The sequence below is a fragment of the Crotalus tigris genome, unplaced genomic scaffold, assembly GCF_016545835.1.
Source record: "Crotalus tigris isolate CLP2741 ecotype Arizona unplaced genomic scaffold, ASM1654583v1 scf7180000017764.6130737, whole genome shotgun sequence".
Lineage (NCBI taxonomy): Eukaryota > Metazoa > Chordata > Lepidosauria > Squamata > Viperidae > Crotalus > Crotalus tigris.
The window spans coordinates 3554805-3576289 of NW_024096618.1; the positions used below are offsets into that span (position 1 = coordinate 3554805).

The following is a 21485-nucleotide window of genomic DNA, read 5'->3' on the forward strand; positions in this document are numbered from 1 at the left end:
TCCGGCCCTAAGGTAATAAAGTAACAAGTCGTCAGCTACCAGAAGGTACATTCTCATGGCATATTGGGAAGAAATTTAAAGACAGTGATTTCTGTCGAGAGACGTACTGAACTTTCCTTCTCTGGATAAATCCAAACAGGCACTTGACAACCTTCCTACTATTGAGGTTACGTGTACTGGGATTCCTGCACTGAGCAGAGGGTTGGAATGGATGACCTAATGGCATCTTTTCAATTCTATAATTCTGTGGCTTTCTTTTATATAAATCTGCATAGAAAGCTATGGGGTTATCAATGTGCCTGCCCCTCCTTTTGGCACAATAATCCAAGTGTTCATTTCTGCTGCTCTCCATACCAGCAGCATCCTATTCCAGACATAAAAGCACAATTGGCAGCTTGTCTGTTAAGACAATTTAGCATAGTGCATGGTCTCGATCCAGGCTGCCATGAATATTCTTTGTCTGTTAGGCCAGTGATGGCGAACCTTTTAAAGACTGGGTGCCCAAACTGCAACCCAAAACCCACATGCATCGAGTGCTGGGTGGGTGTGGCCCATTGGCTGGGCGTGGCTGCGGTGGTAACAGCAGACGGGGTGGGACTAAAAAGTTCAATCAATCAATTCCAACTTCGCAAGATTTTTTTTTCCGCAAGACGTTGAAATTGACTGACTGAACTTTTTTTTGTGCACACGGCGGCGGTGGCCTAAAGCGAAAAGGTTTTATAAAAGCCAGCTGAAGGCCTAGGACTGGGGCGACGGCACGCGTGCCCATAGAGAGGGCTCTGAGTGCCACCTCTGGCACCCGTGCCATAGGTTCGCCACCACTGTGTTAGGCTTTCCATGTGTCCCTTTCAAATAAGAAAATCTAGAAAAGGATAGGAGGAGCACCTGTGCTTAGCAGATTTTCAAAATTATTACTAACGGAGATATGGAAAGTTAGCAAGACAAGCAATGAGATATGGACCATCTGTATGTGTGAGAACTAATCCAAACATGTTGTTCGATAATGCAAACAGCAAGAACACCAAGACAAATAATTTTGTATTTGTTGTTCAGTCGCTAAGTTGTGCTCAACCCCTCGCAACCCCATGGACCGCGGCATGCCAGGCCCCCTTGTCCTCTACTGTCTGCCAGAGTCTGCCCAAACCCATGCCCACTGCGTTGATGACACTTCGTATTACCTAGTCTATTTTTCTCATTATATCAATGTAATATTTTCTGGTATATGTTAGGAATCTTTAATGCGCTTGTTAACTTTGTGCTATATTTTCCTAGCATCAGGGACATGTAGTTAATCGCCTCTTCCCAAACATACTGGAGTTTGGGGTAACAAGGGATGAACCAGATATACGGATAAAACACACCTATACGCTCCCCACAAGTATAGATTTTTTTTTATTTACAATACCCTATAAAAATGTAAATTTAGAAATTTTCATTAATCATAACCAAACCAAAAAGTAAAAGCACAATAATAATGGACCACTTGATCGTGTATACTGAAGGAGCAACAGTGGGGGAGAAGGCTCAAGGAAGGGGTGAAATGTCCAGTAGAATGTGGTTTCAAGAGGCAAATAGGGGAAGAGAATACTGTGGAGAAGCAGCCAGTTAGTAACAGGAGTTCACTGCTTAGAGGATACCTACATGTGCAAATTGTTTTTAAAAACAGAGTAAAAACAAAATTAAAAAAAAAAAACCTCACCACATTCAAAAAATAAAATAAAATAAAAGTAAAAGACAACCCAGCAGGACTTAGCAATGTATGATACCAAAATTCAGTAAAATTAATCTGCTCTAGAGGAATTCATTCCTGGTATCTTGTTGGTTAGTCTACGGGGAGATCTTGGCCAGCTTGAAGCAAGGTGCAGGTCAGAGACAAGCTTAGGTAGAAAGTGAGTCTTGGGAAGACTAGACACGTGTGCAAAGATGATGTTGCTTCATCACAAGGTTCAGAAAGATGACTACTTTGTCGGGAGTGGGCAGCACTACAATGCGGCATCTACCACAGGAAGAGCAGAACATAGACTCAGTGGGTCAATCAAGAGGAATTCCCATCATCTAAAAACATACTCCAACGTATCAGAGGCACAGAAACATCAGGCCTCCCCACTTCCACAATAAAAAGACACCACTACCCCTTGGCTCTGTGTTCTTAGCAGTGATACAGGAAGGGTCTCTTTTCTTTACTAGTCCATCAGTAGTGTAGTGGGCAGAGGGGTCTGTGTAGGGAGGAGAAGCCATTGCCAAAGTGCTAAGGAAAAGGATGGCGGAGCTTGGGTAGAATTCAATGCAACAAGGGCATGCAGAAGGGAAAGCACCACCCCAACTAAGCTCCGGGCAAGAGAGCAATCTTCTGTGCTGGGCCAGAGACACAATCCCATAAGGATTTATATGAAGAAGGCACTGCCTCCTCTTTGCCCACTAAAAGATGCTGGAGGGACAGCAATGATGGACACCAGCATGACAACACTCTTGAGGCCTTCTACCGTATTCCTTGGATCAACCTGGGAAGAAGGGAATAAGACTTGTGAGACGGGCTATAGCAATGCTAGCCAGAAAAGTTAACAATTCAGTCTTTCAGTATGCACCTTCCCAGCAAAAACTGACAATCTGATTAAACAAATTAAAACACTTGTTTATTTGACGTACAGTAGAACCCATCTTTGAAATAAAGAGAATTGTTTATAAATAATGTGAATAAGATTACGGTTTTTCCACTGCATGAGCTTCCAGTCTAAAAAAGACCACAATGAGGAGAAAGGCATGAATAATCATGATGAATGCCAGAAATTTCCACTGTATACCCGTCTACATCTTATTTCAAACAGGCTAAAAATAGTTTGCAAAAATACTTCACCTTGATTCAATGTTCTGCTCATATAATGACATTACAATCATTTGATTTTGGTATACCCACATTTTTCTTTCCCGCCGGTTTTCTTTTTTAAGCTTGTGCTACTGAAATGCTGTGGGAGTTTTAAGAAAAGTGGACTGTATAAACATCCATAACATCTGAAATGCCTCTTCTTCTCGCACACACTCCTTTATTTGCTACTTTAATAACCCACCTTTCCCTCAGGAACTCAAAAGTAGCAGATCTCCTCCCATTTTTCCCTACAACAACAATCCTGTGAAGTAGGTTGCACACTAAGACGGAGTGATCAATATCACTTTCTCCAGTCTCTTCTTCACTGCTTTTCCTTATTTCTTCCCTTAATACAGTGTTTCCCAAACTTGACAATTTTAAGGCATGTGGACTTCAACTCCCAGAATTCCACAGCCAGCAACGCTGGCTGTGGAATTCTGGGAGTTGAAGTCCTCATGCCTTAAAAAATTGTCAAGTTTGGGAAACACTGCCTTAATAAATGGATAATAGGACATACTTACTGCAATTTTGTCTCTAGCACATTCAGCTTTTGTGGATCAACATAGCGAGAGAAGAGCGATAAAAGATTAGAGGGAGTAGACACTGGCTTAGCCAAGACTGCCTGAGGGATCTGAAGAAACTCCCTAATTGCCATGATCATCACTTCCGTCCTGCCAAGGAGAAAGTAACAATGGTTATGAAAACAGTGAGTTTTATTCAGCGTTCGATACAGAAATTAAACTGCAGATTGTGGACTTGCCATGGGAAATATTGCATTAAGTAAGCTGGCTTTATATTCTGAACAACTTTTAAAGTCTAAATCACTGTTCCTCAACCTCAATAACTTTGAAATTTGTGCTCTAATGCCCAGAATTGGCTGGGAATGCTGGCTGGGGAATTCCTGGACTTGACATTTACACATCTTAAAGTTGCTAAGATTGAGAAACACAGATCTGAACGTATCCAATGTATACCATTTAAAACTCACCACTGATTATCTTGTTTGAGTTCTGTAGCAGAATCTGAACTCTGCAACTCCTCTCCTCGACTTAAGACCAAGTATAGCAGAGAGAGGCCAAACTAAAGAATGGGGAAAAACAAGACAACAATGAAAAATTACATCTGCACACTGCAAAGCAAGTCACATATCAACACCCTCCAAATCGAAAGAAAGAAAGCATCCTAGCTTGCTGTCTGGGAAAATGGGCGTTTGTGGCTGACCACGATCATTTTGTGGCCCTGAAAGATTGCTTACTCTTCCACCAAAGCAATTCTCAATTGCAGTTAAAAGAAAGCTAGAGTGATAAAAAGGATGCAAAACTGTCAGTTATCTCAAGGATTATTACCCCATAATATAGAGAAGAAGAAAAAAGCTACACCAGCTCAAGAGCTTCATTGAACAGATGGTACAAAAGCATTCCTATCTTAACAGCTATACCCAGGCTACATTGCAGACTCAGTATCATAGATTATCTTTCCTTCATTCTTCAGTCATTTCTGGGAGAGGGAAAACTCTGAAATTAGCATTACTCCACATTTCATGAGCAGTAAAAGGACCACATTGGCTTCTAATACAGGTAGCCTTGACTTATGGCCATCTGAAATTATGACTGCCCCCCCCATAAAAAGGGGACTTACAACCCAGATTCGATGTTCCAATGGTTGGGCCCCTTCCACAGTCACAAGACTGAACTGCAGGTGCTCAGCAACATGGCCACATTTATGGCTGTTTGCAGCATCCCACGGTCACATGACTTGATGGTATTGCCTTAACATTGTCATTTCTTTCCGGTTTTCGGCAAAACCATGTCTATAGTGAACAATTAGTTCACTTAATGACCCTGGTGTTTGCTTAATGACTGTGGATTCCCTTAACGACCACCACAAAAACAGTCATAAAGTTGGATTGGTCACGTGACTGTTTACAACGTATGACTGTAACAGGCAGGCTCCATCATAGTCATATGATGAGGATTATCTATACATCCTGAAAAGAAGTAGCACCCTAAATTGGAACCAACAGGCAGGTACGATAAGAAATAGAGCAGGGGTAGGCAACCTTGGCTGTTTTATGACTCGTGGACTTCAACTCCCAGAATTCCTGAGCCAGCCAAGCTGGCTCAGGAATTCTGGGAGTTGAAGTCCACGAGTCATAAAATAGCCAAGGTTGCCTACCCCTGGAATAGAGCAAAGCATAGTAAGAATTAGAAACCTTGTTCTGGAGAACTGCTGTGAGGTGGAGGTTGGCAGCTGCGGTCACTGTTGCACTGTGAGGTAGGTTCATTAATTGTTGTAAGATGCTGGTAACAGTTCCCAATGGAAGATGATAAAGAACAAGGGAAAAGGGCCTCAAGAGGCAGGGAAGCACCTAAAGAAGGTTATGTTAAAACACATGTTACTCAGACAATACACACACCACACAAAGAGATGGCCTGGAACAAATCTAGAGTTCCACAGCAATTTCTAATTTTTTTTTAATCTAGTAGAAATCATGGCACATTTTTATTTGCTAAACAATGGTAAATAAACAGTAAATTTCAGTGGAAGTGGTTACTGGAAAATTAAACTATATTACAAATGGAATGAAATTATAGCAAGGTTATTAAATTTTCATTCAAATCAATGTCATTAATGAATCCTGCCACTTTCATGGGTAGCTATCTTTTGGACTACAGTCCTTCTGGATTATATGAGTTCAAATACTCGAAAGTTTTAATAGTATATTTAATACAAATATTCTAGGTAGTTTCATTCAAATATAAGTCCAACCATTATTTCCATGTATGTATTATAATAGTGAAACATCTCAGTAAATTCTCAGTAATAACAAATCTAAAATACAGAAAGTTTCTTTTCATTTCTCAAAGTGAAATGAAAGTGCACAAAGAAATTTCTGAATGATAAAATTCAGGATTATGAATAACCACAATGGTGTCCTTTAGATGTCTGGGATAGAATTTTCTTGGATAGCAATGATTATGGAAGTTGTAATCTAAAATATCCAGAGGACACAAAGCTTATCCCAAATATCTGAACAATTTGTTATGGAAAAATACTTCAGTGACACCATTCCTCCAAAAATTAGATCAGTCTCAAGCCTGTGGGCCTTCCGCAAGATCTGGCTTTTCTCTCAGACATGGGGGTCAGGAAGTGGTTGAACCATGAGTTGTCTGAATTTGTTGTTACACTGGTTTATCTTCTGTGGACTTTCTTCTCATTAGTTTTTATTTCTGTATTTTGTTTTGAAGTTTTTATTGTTCTAGCCACTCACAGCTACTTTATGTGAGGCAGGTGACATCATCACCATCATCATTATCATCATATTTTTTTCTTCAGGTTGCATTTACCTCATCTTGAGCATCTTTCTTGATTAGAAAGGGCAAATTTCTGGCTGTTGCCATTAGTATCTCAGCTGCTTGTTCTCTGGACAAGAAAGGTAGGATCCGTGCAACGAGATGTTTTCCTTTACGTATACACATAATCTGCACAAAAGGGTCATCACTAAGTCTGATGGAAGAGGATATATAACTCTCAGTTAGACAGAAACCAAACATATTTTCCAAGTAAAGCAAGCAGATCTCAGGATCTTGGAATAATTTTTGAATTTACACCATGAAATGTATGCCTTTCTGGGTTTTTTTAATGGTAAATGTATGGATCTATGCAAACCCATCCTGAAACACAATAGAGAGGTATGGAAAAGATTTTAGTCTGGACTGTGTGTCTGATTTGACATTTTTATCTGTTTTTATGTTCTTTCTAGATTTGTACACTTTCCAGAGTCCATTGGAGTTGGGTAGCTAATAAAGTCAAATAAATTATCACTGGGAGTTGTGTTGGCCACATTAATGTCAAATATCACTTTTTGTGCTTTTATTTAACTGATCGTTGTAAGCTGAGCTAGCAATTCAGTGATTTGAAAGATACATTCAGCTCTTTTGAGAAGTGACAAACTGGGAGGAGTTGTTACAATTGTTAGGACAGCAGCACTAAGCATAAGTCCCAAAATAACAGTAGTAAAGCATGGTGGAAGATAGGAGGGAAAAGGGGGAAACAAACCCTCAAATTATTAGTAATAGTAGTAAAGTTGGAAGGGACCTTGGAGGTCATCTAGTCCAACCCCCTGCTCAGACAGGAAACCCTACACCATTTCGGACAAATGGCTGTCCAGTCTCTTCTTAAAAACTTCCAATGTTGGAGCATTTACTGCTTCATTAGAAAGGAATTCAAAACAGTGTTTTCTTTATTGAATTGTTGGTATTCTACCAGGTAGGATCTCACCTTTCTTGATTGGGCACCTTTCCCCTCAGATTGTCATACATGTCACAGATTTTCTGCTTTCTCTCCTCCATCAAGGCCAACCTGTCCCCTTCCAAACTCAAAAGGTAGCGTCTCTCATAGTCTTCTACATCCAGGAGGAGGCTATAGGTCTAAGTAGCAACACACAGATTTTAGGCCTGCCATCTAACATTCCAACACTTCCAAAATGTGAAAATGGTTTTCAACTGATAAATCAAGTCCATGCTTTATTGACAGTAAATAAGGAACAGATTTCTGATTTAAACGACAAGCACCTGGCTTGTTAAGCTAGTCTATTTGTTTAAGCTCGTTTCACTTATTTAGAAATAATACAGTAAGAACAAAGTTGATTCAATAAATGAAAAATTATGGTTAAGCTATTGGAAGGATGCTCTTCAAGGAGACTATTGTTGAAATCGTATCTTAATTCAAGTCAGTACTCATGTTGTTTTGCACTATGGAACTGATTTCATTTTTTTTTTGAAAATTTTATTGATTTTCTAATATTAACATTTATATCTTCGAAAAGCAACGTGGTGGCAGATTTCAGTTAATCTGCTACTGTTACCATCTGCTGCTGGATGAAGAATGAATGCCAAACTCACTTTTTCAATAGTGAAGAGAGTCTGGCGCCTTTTATCTCGAACCTGCTTCTCCTTAGTTTCCTAAGGAAGAGATAGAAATTATAGCTGAATGGACATACATTATTCAAAAATTTTCTTTCCCACAACCTGAGAAGAAAATTCAAAAATCCCCTTCTCATATTTGAAAGGAAAAACATGAAATAGTAAGACAAAACACCCAAAGACAAAGTAATTGTCACAAGAGAAACTTACATCTTCCTCTCCTCTTAAAGTCACAATAGCATCTATCATTTTGCGGGGGTTGTTCACACTGGATACGGTCAGCTTCCCTAGCGAGCCCTCAAACTGCACTGCAAGTATGGAAGAAAAACAATGCAGATGGGTCTGATGAGTCAAAACTGTCAGTCTGACAACTCTGTGATCTTCACATGCACTTTTGATGTTCTAGTCTTTCTGCAAGTCAGCTAAATAAAGCAAAGCATGGACAAGGCGGCTCCATTTTGACTTCACTAACAGCTTCTATCCCTACAAAATCCTTCTATTCTTGGTATGCATACGCTTGCTTTCCTTTACTGCAGTGTTTCCCAAACTTGACAATTTTAAGGCATGAGGACTTCAACTCCCAGAATTCCACAGCCAGCAATGCTGGCTGTGGAATTCTGGGAGTTGAAGTCCTCATGCCTTAAAATTGTCAAGTTTGGGAAACACTGCTTTACTGCCTCTACAATATTATGCTAAATCTACTGCAGTAGAATTGTAGAACTACTGTACACTGGAGTAAAATTAAACACCATGTGTGTCCATGAGGAGAGGAATATTTTTCCTGAACGCAGGAAGCAAGAAAAATAGTAAGCAGCACATCTTTCCTGTGTCCAATGCATAAATTTTCTACTTGCAGATCTGTCTGAAAATAAATTACCTTAGCTGTGATATCTCAATCCCCCTCCATTCCATTCATGAACTTCTGTATTTTATCTCCCACGCACTGCATATATTGTGTTTCCCAAAAATAAGACCTGGTCTTATATATATATTTTTTTTTGCTTCCAAAAGAGGCACCAGGTCTTATTTTGGGGGAATGTTTTACTTGCTTACCTTAGGACCGCTGCAGCCAGGCCTCCCATGCCGACACCTGCTTTGCTCGCCCACTTCTTCTGCAGCCGCTCGCCGTCACTTGCGCGCGTCACCCCCGGCCTCTGTTTTCCCATCAAAGACCTTCCGGAAAGGCCTCTGCAGCTGAGAAACGAGCTTCCGGACAGCAAAACTGAAGCCAGGGGGCATTGCACGAATCAATCTGGACCTAGTTTTTCAGCTGCAGAGGCCTTTCCAGAAGGCCTCTGATGGCGAAACAGAGGCCAGGAAGCGCCATGTGCATCAATCTGGAGATCATTTTTTAGCTGCTGAGGCCTTTCTGGAAGGCTTCTTACAGTGAAATGGAGGCTGAGGATGACACATGTGAGCGATAGCAAGCGGCCGCAGAAGTGGGCCAGTGAGGTGAGGCAGGTGGTGGGACATGGGAGGCCTGGCTGCAACTGTCCTAAGGTAAGTGGGTGCAGGGCACATGGGGCTGGTCCACCCCCATCCCTGCCATAGCTTGATTTTTATCTGTGCCCCTCACCCCACCTCGTGCAACCAGGTGCACTGGAGTAGGCGGGGTCTTAACTAGGGCTTATTTTTGGGATAGGGTGCATGTGTAAAAATCAAGCTAGGGCTTATTTTCAGGGTAGGTCTTATCTTTGGGGAAACATAGTATAGACTAGCCTTTCCCTACACAACAGAAACTTACCTGGCTTATAGGCATGCTCTAGTTTTGCCACTTGTGGGGTGATTAGTTTAGTGCGTTCCTTTTTAGGACCATCACCATGCATCTCCTCAGCTGCAGACAGTTTTTCTAGTTTCTGAAAATAGTTCTAAGGCATCGAAAAGTTAATTAGAAGCCAGCTTGAACATCATGAGTTTGCCCTATTTTTGAACAAAATGAGAATCCACTGTCCCACCCAAACAACAAAGGAGAAACTTTGTATAAATGGCCTGCAAGGCGAAGAGGAATAAAAGAAGAACAAAACAATTCCCCTCCACCACTCCCACACATTGCATCTGTTTTTGTCACTTTCTTATCTATCCAAGCGCCCTTCAGATGCTACTGGCTGCATCTTCCATTAGGCACAGCCAGAGGCTATAGAATGAACAGTCATTTGTTCAAATTCATAGAACACCAACCTGATAGTAGAAGTCGTCTAAATAGGGATCAGTGCTTTGCAGTTGCATCATTTGAATCTTGGATACCCAATCCTTCTCCCGTTGCAGCATAAGATTAGCATAAGGGTCCTTCCTGATCTGCTCTTGATGGTTATTTCGGTGGCTCCCTCGGTCCCCAGATGACCCATTTAGATTCCTGTGTTGACTAAAAGAAATGCAACATAATCTGGCAAATTATACAGAATACAATTAACAGCTATATTCTGTTTCCTTTGAAGAAAGTACTCTGGAACAGTAGTCTGCAACTTATAAAATACAAGTCAGTCCTAAGCAGAGCAGCCCCTTTTAAGCAAATTTCTTCACGTGTCATGAAAGACAGCTCCAGATTAGTATAATGTTATGATATAATTTCAATCAATAACTTATGTTTTGATAGGGCAAAACAATTCTCTCAGGCTGAGTACTTCTTTCAATGAATAGGGCAACGAAGAAACAAAAGCATAAATGGCAGATATTTTCTCAAGAATGCAGGAAAAGCCTTGTTGAAAAGAGCAACTCATTTTATCAAGTCCAAAAATTCACTGCTTGCTCTGTAAAAATGCACAGGAACACACTTTCTTGTCTGTTTTTCATGGCTAGTAAACATGAAATTCTGTCTGTTTTTCATGTCTAGTAAACATGAAATTCCATATTGCTTATGGAAATTCAATTTTAGCCATTACAGCTAATAACTAACAAAAGTCTACAGATTGTCTAATACAGTACGCTAAGCCTCTGGATTTTCTCTCTCCCTGCAATGTATTTTTGAAATTTTTCATATAGCTTTTAAAGAGATTATTCACTTTCCCATAGTTGCTTCTGCCATCCCTAGCTTTAATGATAGCATTTTGTCTAGCCCCTTCCCCTTCCCGGAATTCTTGATTTACATATTTATGAACACAATCACTGCACTGCAACTGTGCAAGTTGCTTGGGACCCAAAATGTGTTACCTTGATGCACATGGAGCTCTGACCTCACCCTTTGCACTGTGGAAGCAACAAGGCTCTCCTTTGTCTTCATGAAAGCATACAAGCGTACTGAATACTCACTTCCTGCTCTGCTGCTGTCTCTGGTGTAAGAGTCGTCGATGTTGTGGATGAAGATGGGTTGTATCTGGCCTGAACATCTGTGGCCGAGGTCTGGAGAATAAAAGATCCTTCTCAGAAAGGGCCATGGAGGGTTCATAAACACAGCTCAATCTAGCAGTATGTTAAAAGGATGGTGGAAGAAGTAGGTTACCGTAGATTCTGCAAGTGAGCTCCAGGACATGGGGAGTGGTGTTGTGATGGTGGTGTAGCCGGTGCCCCAAAAAAGGCACGAAAGCCACCGGCTGGAGGCATCATCTGTCCTACTCGGCCCTGGAGCAGTTTTGGATTCATGGGTGCAAGAGGGCTGCCAACAAGACCAGACACCCGAGCAAACTGGCTGGGAGACATCCTCCCTGCCTACAGAGTGGAGAGGGAAAGCAGAAGCATCAGATCTTCAACCACCCATACAGACTTGTTAATAGTTCCACTGTTCCTGAATGCACGAATCAGGAAGTGACAGAGACACAAGCAGCAAATACAAAGAGGAAGAACTTGTATAGCAGAAGTGAAGATTCCAGTGGAACGAAGGGCACATGGCTCTCTTCAGGAAAAAAGCTGCATGTAAGAAAGGAAGAGAAACAAAGGACAAAAGAGAGGGCAAGGCCAGGATACACAATGAATCTGATTTAATTTAAACATACAATTAGCAAAACATTCAGTGTTTCATGCATGTTTGGGATTTCAGGTTCCACTCCTCATAAAGAAAATGCTGCACCCAATAATGGAAATGAGTAGTAAGCTGTTGCTTACCTGTGCTCCTCCGAGTAGCTGTGCTCTCTGGAGGTGGGTGAGAACAGGAGTAACATTAGGAGGGAACGGATGGCCTAAGAGGGAGTTGTTCTGGTAAAAGAAATGGAATACTTGAATTCTTGAGGTAAAATTTAGTTTGCTTCTAGATACATTCAGAAGGGGGAGAAAGAACAATACAAAAACTAGAAATGCCTGAACAATCATAGAGAAGCAGAAATGCCACTTATTCGTTTTACATAAGCAGCGATTTAACAAAAGCACCCAGAATAATTATGTTAAAATACCAAAATAATTTGGACAGCACTACAATGAAAATGTAATTAAAACTTTGTAAATATCTAGTACAGCAACTATTTCTATCATACAGACAGGATAAAGAAAGAGGAAAGAGACAGAAAGGCTAAGCAATTCAATAAAAAGGCAATATTTTCTAACAACAGAGTGACATACTTTATTGAATGGTCAATATGAGCTGTAGATCACAAACCCCTGAAGGGCTAAGTATGGTTTACAGCCATTAGCATGGAGTTAATTCTGAAGCCACCAGCTTTATTGTAAGAGACCCGACAGTCTTTATCCATAAATTGTTATAAAAATAAAAGCAAGGGTATATGTATTTTTTTTCCCATATTCCCTATTTGCAAGAAAAGCTAGACTTATGTCCATCTTCCCAAAACTAATAGCTTTCCGAAGTGTTAGGATTACAATTCCCAAAAGTCCCATGCTTCTTGAAGACACCACGTTACGGATGTTAGACATGCAGGAAGACTGCTCTGGGAGTCTCCTTTCACTGACATGCTCTCTGCTGTCCACAGAGAATTAAACTGGCTCAGAAGATCAGAAATTATTATTTCAAAACAGGGCAGGGCGCTCATATAATTTAAGATTACATTTAGGAGAAATCACCGTCAGAAACACTGGAAGGATCAAGTGATCCTGGAGACAAGGGGAGGCAAGGCTCATTATCAAAGGCCAACTCAACATGCAGAACTAATGAGGCAAGACTACCGTTACATTGCAGAGCTGGTTCGGAGACATCCTCTCACTGAAGGGACTTGGATAACGCTGCTGAATCGGGACTCTGATGTGGACAGGCTTTGGACACAGGATCTGTTGGACAGAAAGGAGAAGAAAGTAGAACAAGGATCCAGGCAAGGTGTTTAAGATTCAACTACCAATTGCTTCTGCCAGTGCCCAGACACCAAGCTACTTTCACAAATGGAAACAGGACTGGAAGGTTCAGGTTGGCACTGACAGCTGGCCCAAAAGAAATACATTCTCCACTGAAGGCAGAGCTAGCATTCAGAGCATGCTATCAATTTTTACATTGCATTCTACTTTATTCTGTTCTTTTAAGCATCCTCTAACCTAGATCCATGCACCTTTATTGCAGAAGGGGCAAACAATACCTGTTGGTTGAAGTTGGGCATGGTGGGCTGCTTAGGGGGCGTCCCAATAGGAACAGCCCTAACAGGAGGACTGCCGATAACTGGGGAGCATGACCGCCTGGGCAGTGCTCGCTCTGAGAGATCTTGCTCCTCTTCTCGGGACTGCGAAGGCCTCTGCGGTAGGGCATATTCCAGCACAGATACGGAGGGCACTTCCTGAACAGGAGAGAAACACATCTGGCATTCCCTTTAAATACTGCTTAATTAATATCTTTCTCAGGTAGCAGGTAGACTAGTGACTGCCAAACAGTAAACAGAAGTATTTGTGTATCAAGGAAGAACTAACGGTGGAGGAGAGGCATTCTTGTTAAATAAACATAGCACATGCAGTTTTAGATATTAGATTGTAAGAAACATCAGATACTTTTCCATCTGTGCCAACAGTTCTTTAGAGAAAGAGAACGAGAGAGACAAGAGGATGATAAACACCCCACCGAATTTAGAAGAACAAATCTGTAAGCAGAAGTAGAAAGACTAGCGTGTACTGACAAGTGGTCTTTCTATCTTCCAGCTTCCTCCTTCCAGATACGTTAGATCTCACTCCCATAATTGTCTGTCAGCTAACTGAATGGGGGACCAAGTTCTGAAAGGATGGTACAAACTATCCAGCATGAAATTCCTTTAATCCTCACTTCAAGGGTCATTACATTTCTGATAACAAATTATGTCTAATCTAAGTGTTAAAAGCTCATTTTTAACATTTTTTTTTATAGGTTGTCCTTGATTTAAGCCTACTATTTTGGTTGTTAAGTGGTGACGATTGTTAAGTGGCCACATCACGTGACCACAACTGATTTTACAACCTCAACTGTGGTGGTTGCTCAATGAACCTAGTACAAATAGTCCTTGACTTACTACCACAATTGAGCCCAACATTTCTGTTGCTAAGCAAGACAGCTGATAAGTGAGTTTTGCTCCAATTTATGACCTTCCATGCCACAGTTGTTAAGTGAACCGCTGCAGTTGTTAAGTCAGTAACACAGCTGTTAAGTGAATCTGGCTTCCCCATTGACTTTGCTTGTCAGAGGGTCACAAAAGAAGATCACATGACCCTGGGACACTGCGACCGTCATAAATATATGCCAGTTACCAAGCAGCTGAATTTTGATCATGTGACCACAGGGATGCTGCAATGGTTGAGTGAAAAACAGTAATAAGTCACTTTTTTCAGTGCCAACGTAATTTCGAACAGTCACTAAACAAATGGTTGTAAATCAAGGACTACCTGTAAATGATGATTTCCGGGGGGGGGGGGACAAAATCATAAATTGTGGTCACGTGACTATGGGAAATAGTTGTAAATGGGCCTGGCTGCCAAATGCCCAAATGTGGTCATGTGAGCGCAGGAGACGGGGGTGCAGATGTTGGAATTTCAAATCCAGGTCTTAAGTCCTTTTCTCAAGGCCTGTTGTACCTGCTAATGGTCACTAAGTGACCAGTTGTAAATTGACAACTATCTGTAATTTATTTTTGCAGAAAGTTTTAGATAATCTATTAAAATGCTTTAATTCAAGCCATCAGTCTGATTAACCACGAACATCTAAGGTAGAGGTCACCAACCTTTCTCGGTTGGCAGACCGGAGAAAAAGGGAGGGGGAAGCATTTTACACACACACGTGTGCACGCATGGGGCTGCGAGCATGTGCGTGACGCAAACGGGGTGGGGCTAGCGCTTGCATGATACTCGCTAGCCCTGCTCTGTTCTTGCGTGGTTCAGCGCCCCATTTTTGCGCTCCGAGGTGCAGCACTGGCCTATTTTCACACACGTGGCATCCTATTTTTGCATCCCGGGGCTGCGGCGTTAGTGCAAGTGGGGGTGTGCACATGCGTGTGCACTGATCAGCCTGTCCCACGGCCCGGTGGCCAGTAGGCCATGGCGCACTACCGGGCCATGACCCACAGGTTGGGGACCCCTGATCTAAGGTGCCAAAATATTTAGCAAGGGCTGCCCTCCAAAGTGTCTAGCTGCTCCACCTGGACTATCGATAGATGAAACAAAGAGATAAGATATGACATGTTGTTATGATCTTTAGGGCACTTTGTTCCTTTTGCAAAACCTCAACAACAGAAATTTCTTTCTATCCTTGGCCGTCCCCAGTTATGATAGCATTTTGATTAAAATCATATCCTTCATCAGCCAAATGGCTCCTACATAGCTCTTGAACATTATGTAATGGAAATAAGGAAAGACAGACACCTGAATGGAAAAACTAATATGCTTGACAGTTCAGAAACACAATAAAAAGAGCACTGAACCTGAGTGAGGAGTGGTCCTCTAATGCGCCTCAAAACTGAGGGCCCATCCCAAATGCTTGAATTGAGGCCACCTGGCTGCTGGAAAGAAAGGCACAAAAAGTTACGAAAGGGACTTTACTGGCTCTATGTGAACCAGTAGAGATTAAATCCCATTTCCCCCATCATTTTCATCACTTGCTACACACCTGTATCTGAGGCCTAGTCTGCACAGCCTGCATAATGGCTGGATCTTCCAATTCATTATCAATCACCATTTTGCTAAGCCTCTCTGCCAGGTTTTCCTCATGATCACCCAACAGGTCCATCTCATCGGTAACTCTGTGATCCACTTGTTCTGTTGAGGATGCAGGCTTTTCTTCCAGCTCAGCCAGTCTTTCATGTGCTTCCCGCCAGTCATCGTCTACAAAGGAATGACATGAACAGCATTTCCCTCACATTTCTCCTATACAGTATTCCCTCACTCCTCATGTTATGCCTTTAATCTCTCAGGCAGAAGATCATCTCCTTGGAATAGAAAGGGGCTTCCCCAGAAATGAGCATGGAACCAATTTAAAAGTTACTCCGTGGAGAACACATGAGACTGTTTATCTTAATTATGATGTTGCATGTTTAGGCAGAAGGTATTAGAGAACCTCTGTCACAGAAATAAAAAGTCAGGATATATTAGCTATATGAACTCACCAATTGCCCCAGCTCCAAATGTGTCATCATTGAATTGATCGATATCCTCATCTTCCTCAGCCAAATTATGAAAGGCTTCTTCATCTCCATCTAAAGGGCAGTCCTCAAGGGACTTAAAATACAAGAAAATCTTAGTGAGTTTAGCCGACTTCTGCAGGAATCCAAAAATATTATTCTAGAAGAAAATCTAGAAACTGGTTTCCCCCCAAAACAAAACAAAACTGGAACCCCAAGACCTATAATTTCACAAGTTGAGATCTTATCTCTGTACTTCCAAAGAATATGCAGCTATCACCGGATAATTTATAATCAAGAATAACTAGGAATGAACCTAGTGAAAAAAATATCTAAATCCATACTGCCTATCGGGCAATTTACCTCCATAACTGACAGCTACTTTCTGGAAGCCTTTTCCAACCTAGTACTTTCCATGTGTTGAGCTGTAGCTCCATCATCCCCAACCAGCATAGTAAGGCTTGAGACTGTAGGATCTATTATTGGGGAAGGCTGCCTTATGTTGCAAATTAGGAAAAAAGTGGCATTTCATAAGAGGTGAATGATTTTGGGTTCCTTGGGTAAAACATTTTGCCAAGATACTGATTGATTGATATACCATATACTGGTAGGCCAAAACAAGACACGTTAAGGTATTGTATGATATATGGGCCCAGTCATTGTTTTATCCCTTTTAATTTCATTATATCTATATGACTGCAACTTTACTAAGTATATTTCACTCCTTTCTATGTTGTAATATTACATCAGTGGTTCTCAACCTGTGGGTCGGGACCCCATTTGGGGTCGAACGACCATTTCACGGGGGTCACCAAACCACGCTGTCCGCCATTTTTTCCCCTTTTCCCTAGCTGCCCTACTCCCTCTTATTGGTGGCTATACCCACTTGGGGGTCACCACAACATGGAGAACTGTATTATGGGGTCACGGCATTAGAAAGGTTGAGAACCACTGTATTACATCATCAATTCCTAATATGCACACAAAAATAAAATCTTCGTTGCGTACCATGAAGTTAGCATATGTATATATGTGTTTGTGCATGTATATATGTGCATGGAGCACATCTTCTAAACAATTATGGCAAACACTGTGCAGAGGAAACTTCATAGATTTCCTGCCTGGAAAATAATTTGGTCTTATATCAGAATTCAGAAGAGTATATGATGGGGGGGGGGGGCTGAACTACACCTCCCAGCAGCCCAGCCCAGTAAAGTCAATGGTCAGGTAAATTGGGAGCTATCAGTCAACAACACTTGGAGGGTCACAGGTCCTGAATAATGATAGTTCTGGAAAATTGACTGGGTTCACATATTATAAGGCACAAGTGGATGGATTCATAAAAAACATTACCAACTATAATTCAAAAATGACAGTTATGAGTTCATCCAACATGCAAAGTCAAAATCAAAGAAACCATATTATGGCTTAGCGTGATGCAGATGTTGCATTACAACATATAGGTTCAAAAGTCTTTTGATTTTTAGATTAATATCTTGCCCCTTTTTTCAGAAACTCATGACGACATACATAGCAAACCTTTCTCCAATTTCTTCCCCAGCAACAATTCTGTAGAATCAACTGGGCTGAACAACAATGATTGGCCCAAAATCGGCCCTGTGATTTGCCACGGCTGAGCAGGAACCTGAATATAGGTTTCTCTGGCCCAAGGCCTGAATTTTAACTACCATGCCATACTGAACATTAAATTCATATATCATGCTAAGTAACAAAGTGGATTCACATATTTTACTAACCCCAATGTTGTTTATTTGGGTTTGATTTAACACAGTGTATGAACCAAAACAATTGTGGTTTGCAATCCATAATATATAATTTAGCACAATGTGCAAACCCTGTCAACTATGGCTTCTACAAACCATTATTAAATAAACTATATTTGAGTACAATGCATCAATTAAACTAATTCCCTGTATAACTAACTTGATAGTTGGATACCACCTGTTCCAAAAGACTTTGTTCTCCCCAAGAGAATCATTCTATATAAATACATTTGTAAATTTAATATTTTTATGTTTTCACTTCTTTATTTTAGCAAGGCACATCTGTTTCATGCAGTGAAGGATTGCAATCATGACTCAATTCAAGATATATTTAGATTAAAATATATTTCACTTTCAAATCATAACAGTCTCTCCCCAAGAGAAAATGAGAATGAAGAATTTATCCTTAGCTTGTACAGAAATTTAAATTATTACAAGGAACAAATCAGGTAGAAGTTTGCCATGAATGAAGCAATTACTTCATATGTGCTTTACGTACTTAGTTCAATTAACTGTCCTATTAAATCTTAAATATTATATTGTGAAAGAGTTAAATATAGCTTATATGCATATTAATATACAGCAAGCAGTTCTTTTTTAGCTTTTATCCTGGATACCAGGATCAGCCTATGATTGCAGAATTGAGTACAACAATGAAATTAAGGGTTTGTGTGCATGTGTATGTATTACTATAATGTAAAACGTTGAAAGTCTGCTTTAAAGGCAGAATAAAGATAATCCACAATGTACAAAATTGCCTTTCTTCAAAGAAAAACAGTTATTTACCACATTGCCAATATTTAATTATTTATTCTGCAAGTTTTCCTTACATTATCTACCAAAACATTTCTAGATCTTTGTCCTAAAATGTCCAAAGACGGTTTTATTTCTCATATATATAAAGAGTAATGTTCTATTGCAGAGAAGCTGAGGAGAAGGGGGAAGAAATGATGGAATGTGGAGAACAATGCAACTTCCACTTTCTTATTTAATGGGAAATGGATCAATTTTATTAATACCACCAGTTTAGAATGCTTTCAGCTACTCCTTATAATAACTATTTCTTCAACTACACACAGAGAGAGATAAAAGAATGAAAGTGTAAAAACAAGGGTGTGATTACACACACTCATCTCCTTGTTTTTACAGTCATTGTTACAGTACAAAATGCTTAATGGAATTTTAAGCATAATTATAATAAGTTAAGTGATCATGAATTCATGTTCTTAGACTAATCTGGAAAATTATACCTGAACTATCTAAAGGCATTATGTGGCCTGGGTCACTTTAGTAATTCTAGAAATACAGATTAAGTATGTGATTTACTATGAATTAGTGAGTTATACGAATCCAGCCATACATTTACAGTGAACAGCCTGAAGCCAAAGTCACATGTGGGCACATCCACACTACATTGCCAAAAACTAGTCATTTCTCATAAGTTTAAAATAGTAAGCAAACAATAACTATAGCCATGATTCCAAAACTATGTGGCATGGCACTTGGGGTGCCACAGGACACTAAATGATTGCAACATACATTTCCAAAGTTGGATATTTGGGCAGTCTTTTGATCTAGAGGGTCAAAAATTACTGAGACACTAAAGGTGTGTAAATGAGAAAGTTTGGAAATCTCTAAAGCATAGGCTAAACCTTTCATAGGCACACAGAACCACGGGAAAGTTAGCCTCTCCAAATGTATAGGAAATCTATTGTGACTGCTGTCTTTCACAAATGTTACGTTTTCCACCTTATAGTTTAGTACATTGTGCTAAACGACATTCTGTTCATCAGGTCTTCAAACGTGAGTTAGTATATGATCCCAGGTGTAGACTTTGTTATGGGGAAAACTAAAGTTGAAGTTGAAGTAAAATGAAGATTAAGTGTTACATGGAGCTTAGCCCATTAAATTGCGCAGAGAAAAGAGCTTCATATAATACATTTGCATCCTCAACAGTCATGCTTGAACCACCAAATAAAATTTTACCATTCAAGTTGTCACTTCAAGCTAATCCATTATGCCTATGTCCTACAGCAGGGGTCGTCTTTTATGACTTATGGACTTCAATTCCCAGAATTCCTCAGACGGCATGCCTGGCATTCTGGGAGTTGAAGTCCACAAGTCATAAAAGGGCCAAGTTTGAAGACCCCTGTCCTACAGTGATTGGATTACAACTCCTGGTCTTTTCAGCTAGTATTGGCTATGCTGACTAGGAACACTGATGGCTATAGATTCATGTGGAGGTCATCAGGTTGCAAAGGTTACTGTACTGTAATATTTTCCTGCAGGTCTGACTCTCATAAACATCATCACATGCTCAGAATAAGAGGAACATATTCTGTTGTCTCAAAATGTATCAGTCCTGTCCTCCATTGGCAACATCCAAATATAAACAGAGATCAAAACAATAATGGAATTATCAACTAATGTCCATTTCTTCCAAAAAGTTCAATTTTCCTACTCATCTGTGCAGACAAAAGATTACTTCCACACCACTGTAAAAAACATCATCCTTAAGCAACATTTGTAATTTAGATTATTGAATTTTTCAAAGCACTGGCCAGTTGCATACCTTCACTTCTAAGAGATTACTCCTCATCTCCACATTTCCCAATCCATAGATTTTCCTCCCACAAACCAAAACCTCCCTTGCCCTCCAATCCTGAAGCACTATGTCACAACATATTAATTTAGGTGCATTACATCTAGCTGTCTTCCCTCCAACAATTTTCTCAGGAGAAAAGGAATAAGCCTATGCCGGAATTCACCCGGGGTTTCTAATTCAGCTCCACGTGTTTTAAAGTTATCAGTCCCTCGGGAAGAGGAAATACAAGAAAGCGGGCAATCCCTAAAAGGCCCCGGCCAACCAAAGCTCCAGCAAAGCTAAATTTTGTGACGCGGAAAACCGGCTGCCCAGAGTTGGAGAAGCGACCAGCCTTCTTCCGAAAGCATCGGCCCCACTCCAAGTTAGATTCTATTCTGCCTTTGCTACCTTGGTGCGCAGCGATGAGACCGCCGACCGGAACTCGAATGAAGCAAAGAAAGGACCAAGAGAAGCCCGGTGCCGCCACCCCCACCCTAGAGTTCTGCTCCCGGGGCTGCTCTGCCTGGCCAGGCCGGGCTAAATCGCCCCCAGGCGGACAGAGGGGATTTTCGGCTGGTAAGATCCAGCCTCTGCTCCGCAAATGCCGGGGAGCTCCCGCGACGGGTCAAAGGTCACTGCAAGGGTGGCCCCTGGCCGCCTCCCCTCCCAACGGAGGAAGAGGCCCCGCCTGCGCGGGAGACCGGCAGCCCCCACCGTGCACTGCCGTCCCCTTCTCACCTGGTAGCGGAACATGGTTGGCGGGGCGCGGGGGTCTCCCCCTCCCCGCTGCCCGGGAGGCTCCGCGCGGACCCTGCTCTACCCCGGGAACCCCGCCCCCCTGGTACGTGCTCCGCGTCTTGACGTATCACCTAAAGTCCACCATACAGATTTCCT

At 41.2% G+C, this 21485-nt stretch overlaps 1 protein-coding gene across 4 annotated transcripts; it reads right to left on the reverse strand.

Moving 5' to 3' along the window:
- Window positions 1–1374: 1374 nt before the first annotated feature.
- Window positions 1375–21485, reverse strand: PATL1 (PAT1 homolog 1, processing body mRNA decay factor). 4 transcript variants are annotated; one of them, XM_039341270.1, is made up of 19 exons: window positions 21330–21485; window positions 16209–16320; window positions 15713–15927; window positions 15528–15602; window positions 13233–13427; window positions 12832–12933; window positions 11824–11913; window positions 11225–11430; window positions 11035–11124; window positions 9967–10150; window positions 9533–9656; window positions 7999–8096; window positions 7768–7827; window positions 7145–7293; window positions 6211–6370; window positions 5076–5231; window positions 3852–3943; window positions 3385–3534; window positions 1375–2501 (listed from the first exon to the last, which is right to left on the reverse strand). In XM_039341270.1, exons 1-19 carry the CDS (start codon window positions 21342–21344, stop codon window positions 2480–2482), a joined length of 2295 nt encoding a protein of 764 aa, XP_039197204.1. In that variant the 5' UTR covers window positions 21345–21485; the 3' UTR covers window positions 1375–2479. The 4 variants fall into 4 exon arrangements, with proteins under 4 accessions (XP_039197204.1, XP_039197205.1, XP_039197203.1 ...); XM_039341271.1 differs by having other exon boundaries at window positions 12838–12933; window positions 15528–15605; XM_039341269.1 differs by having other exon boundaries at window positions 15528–15605.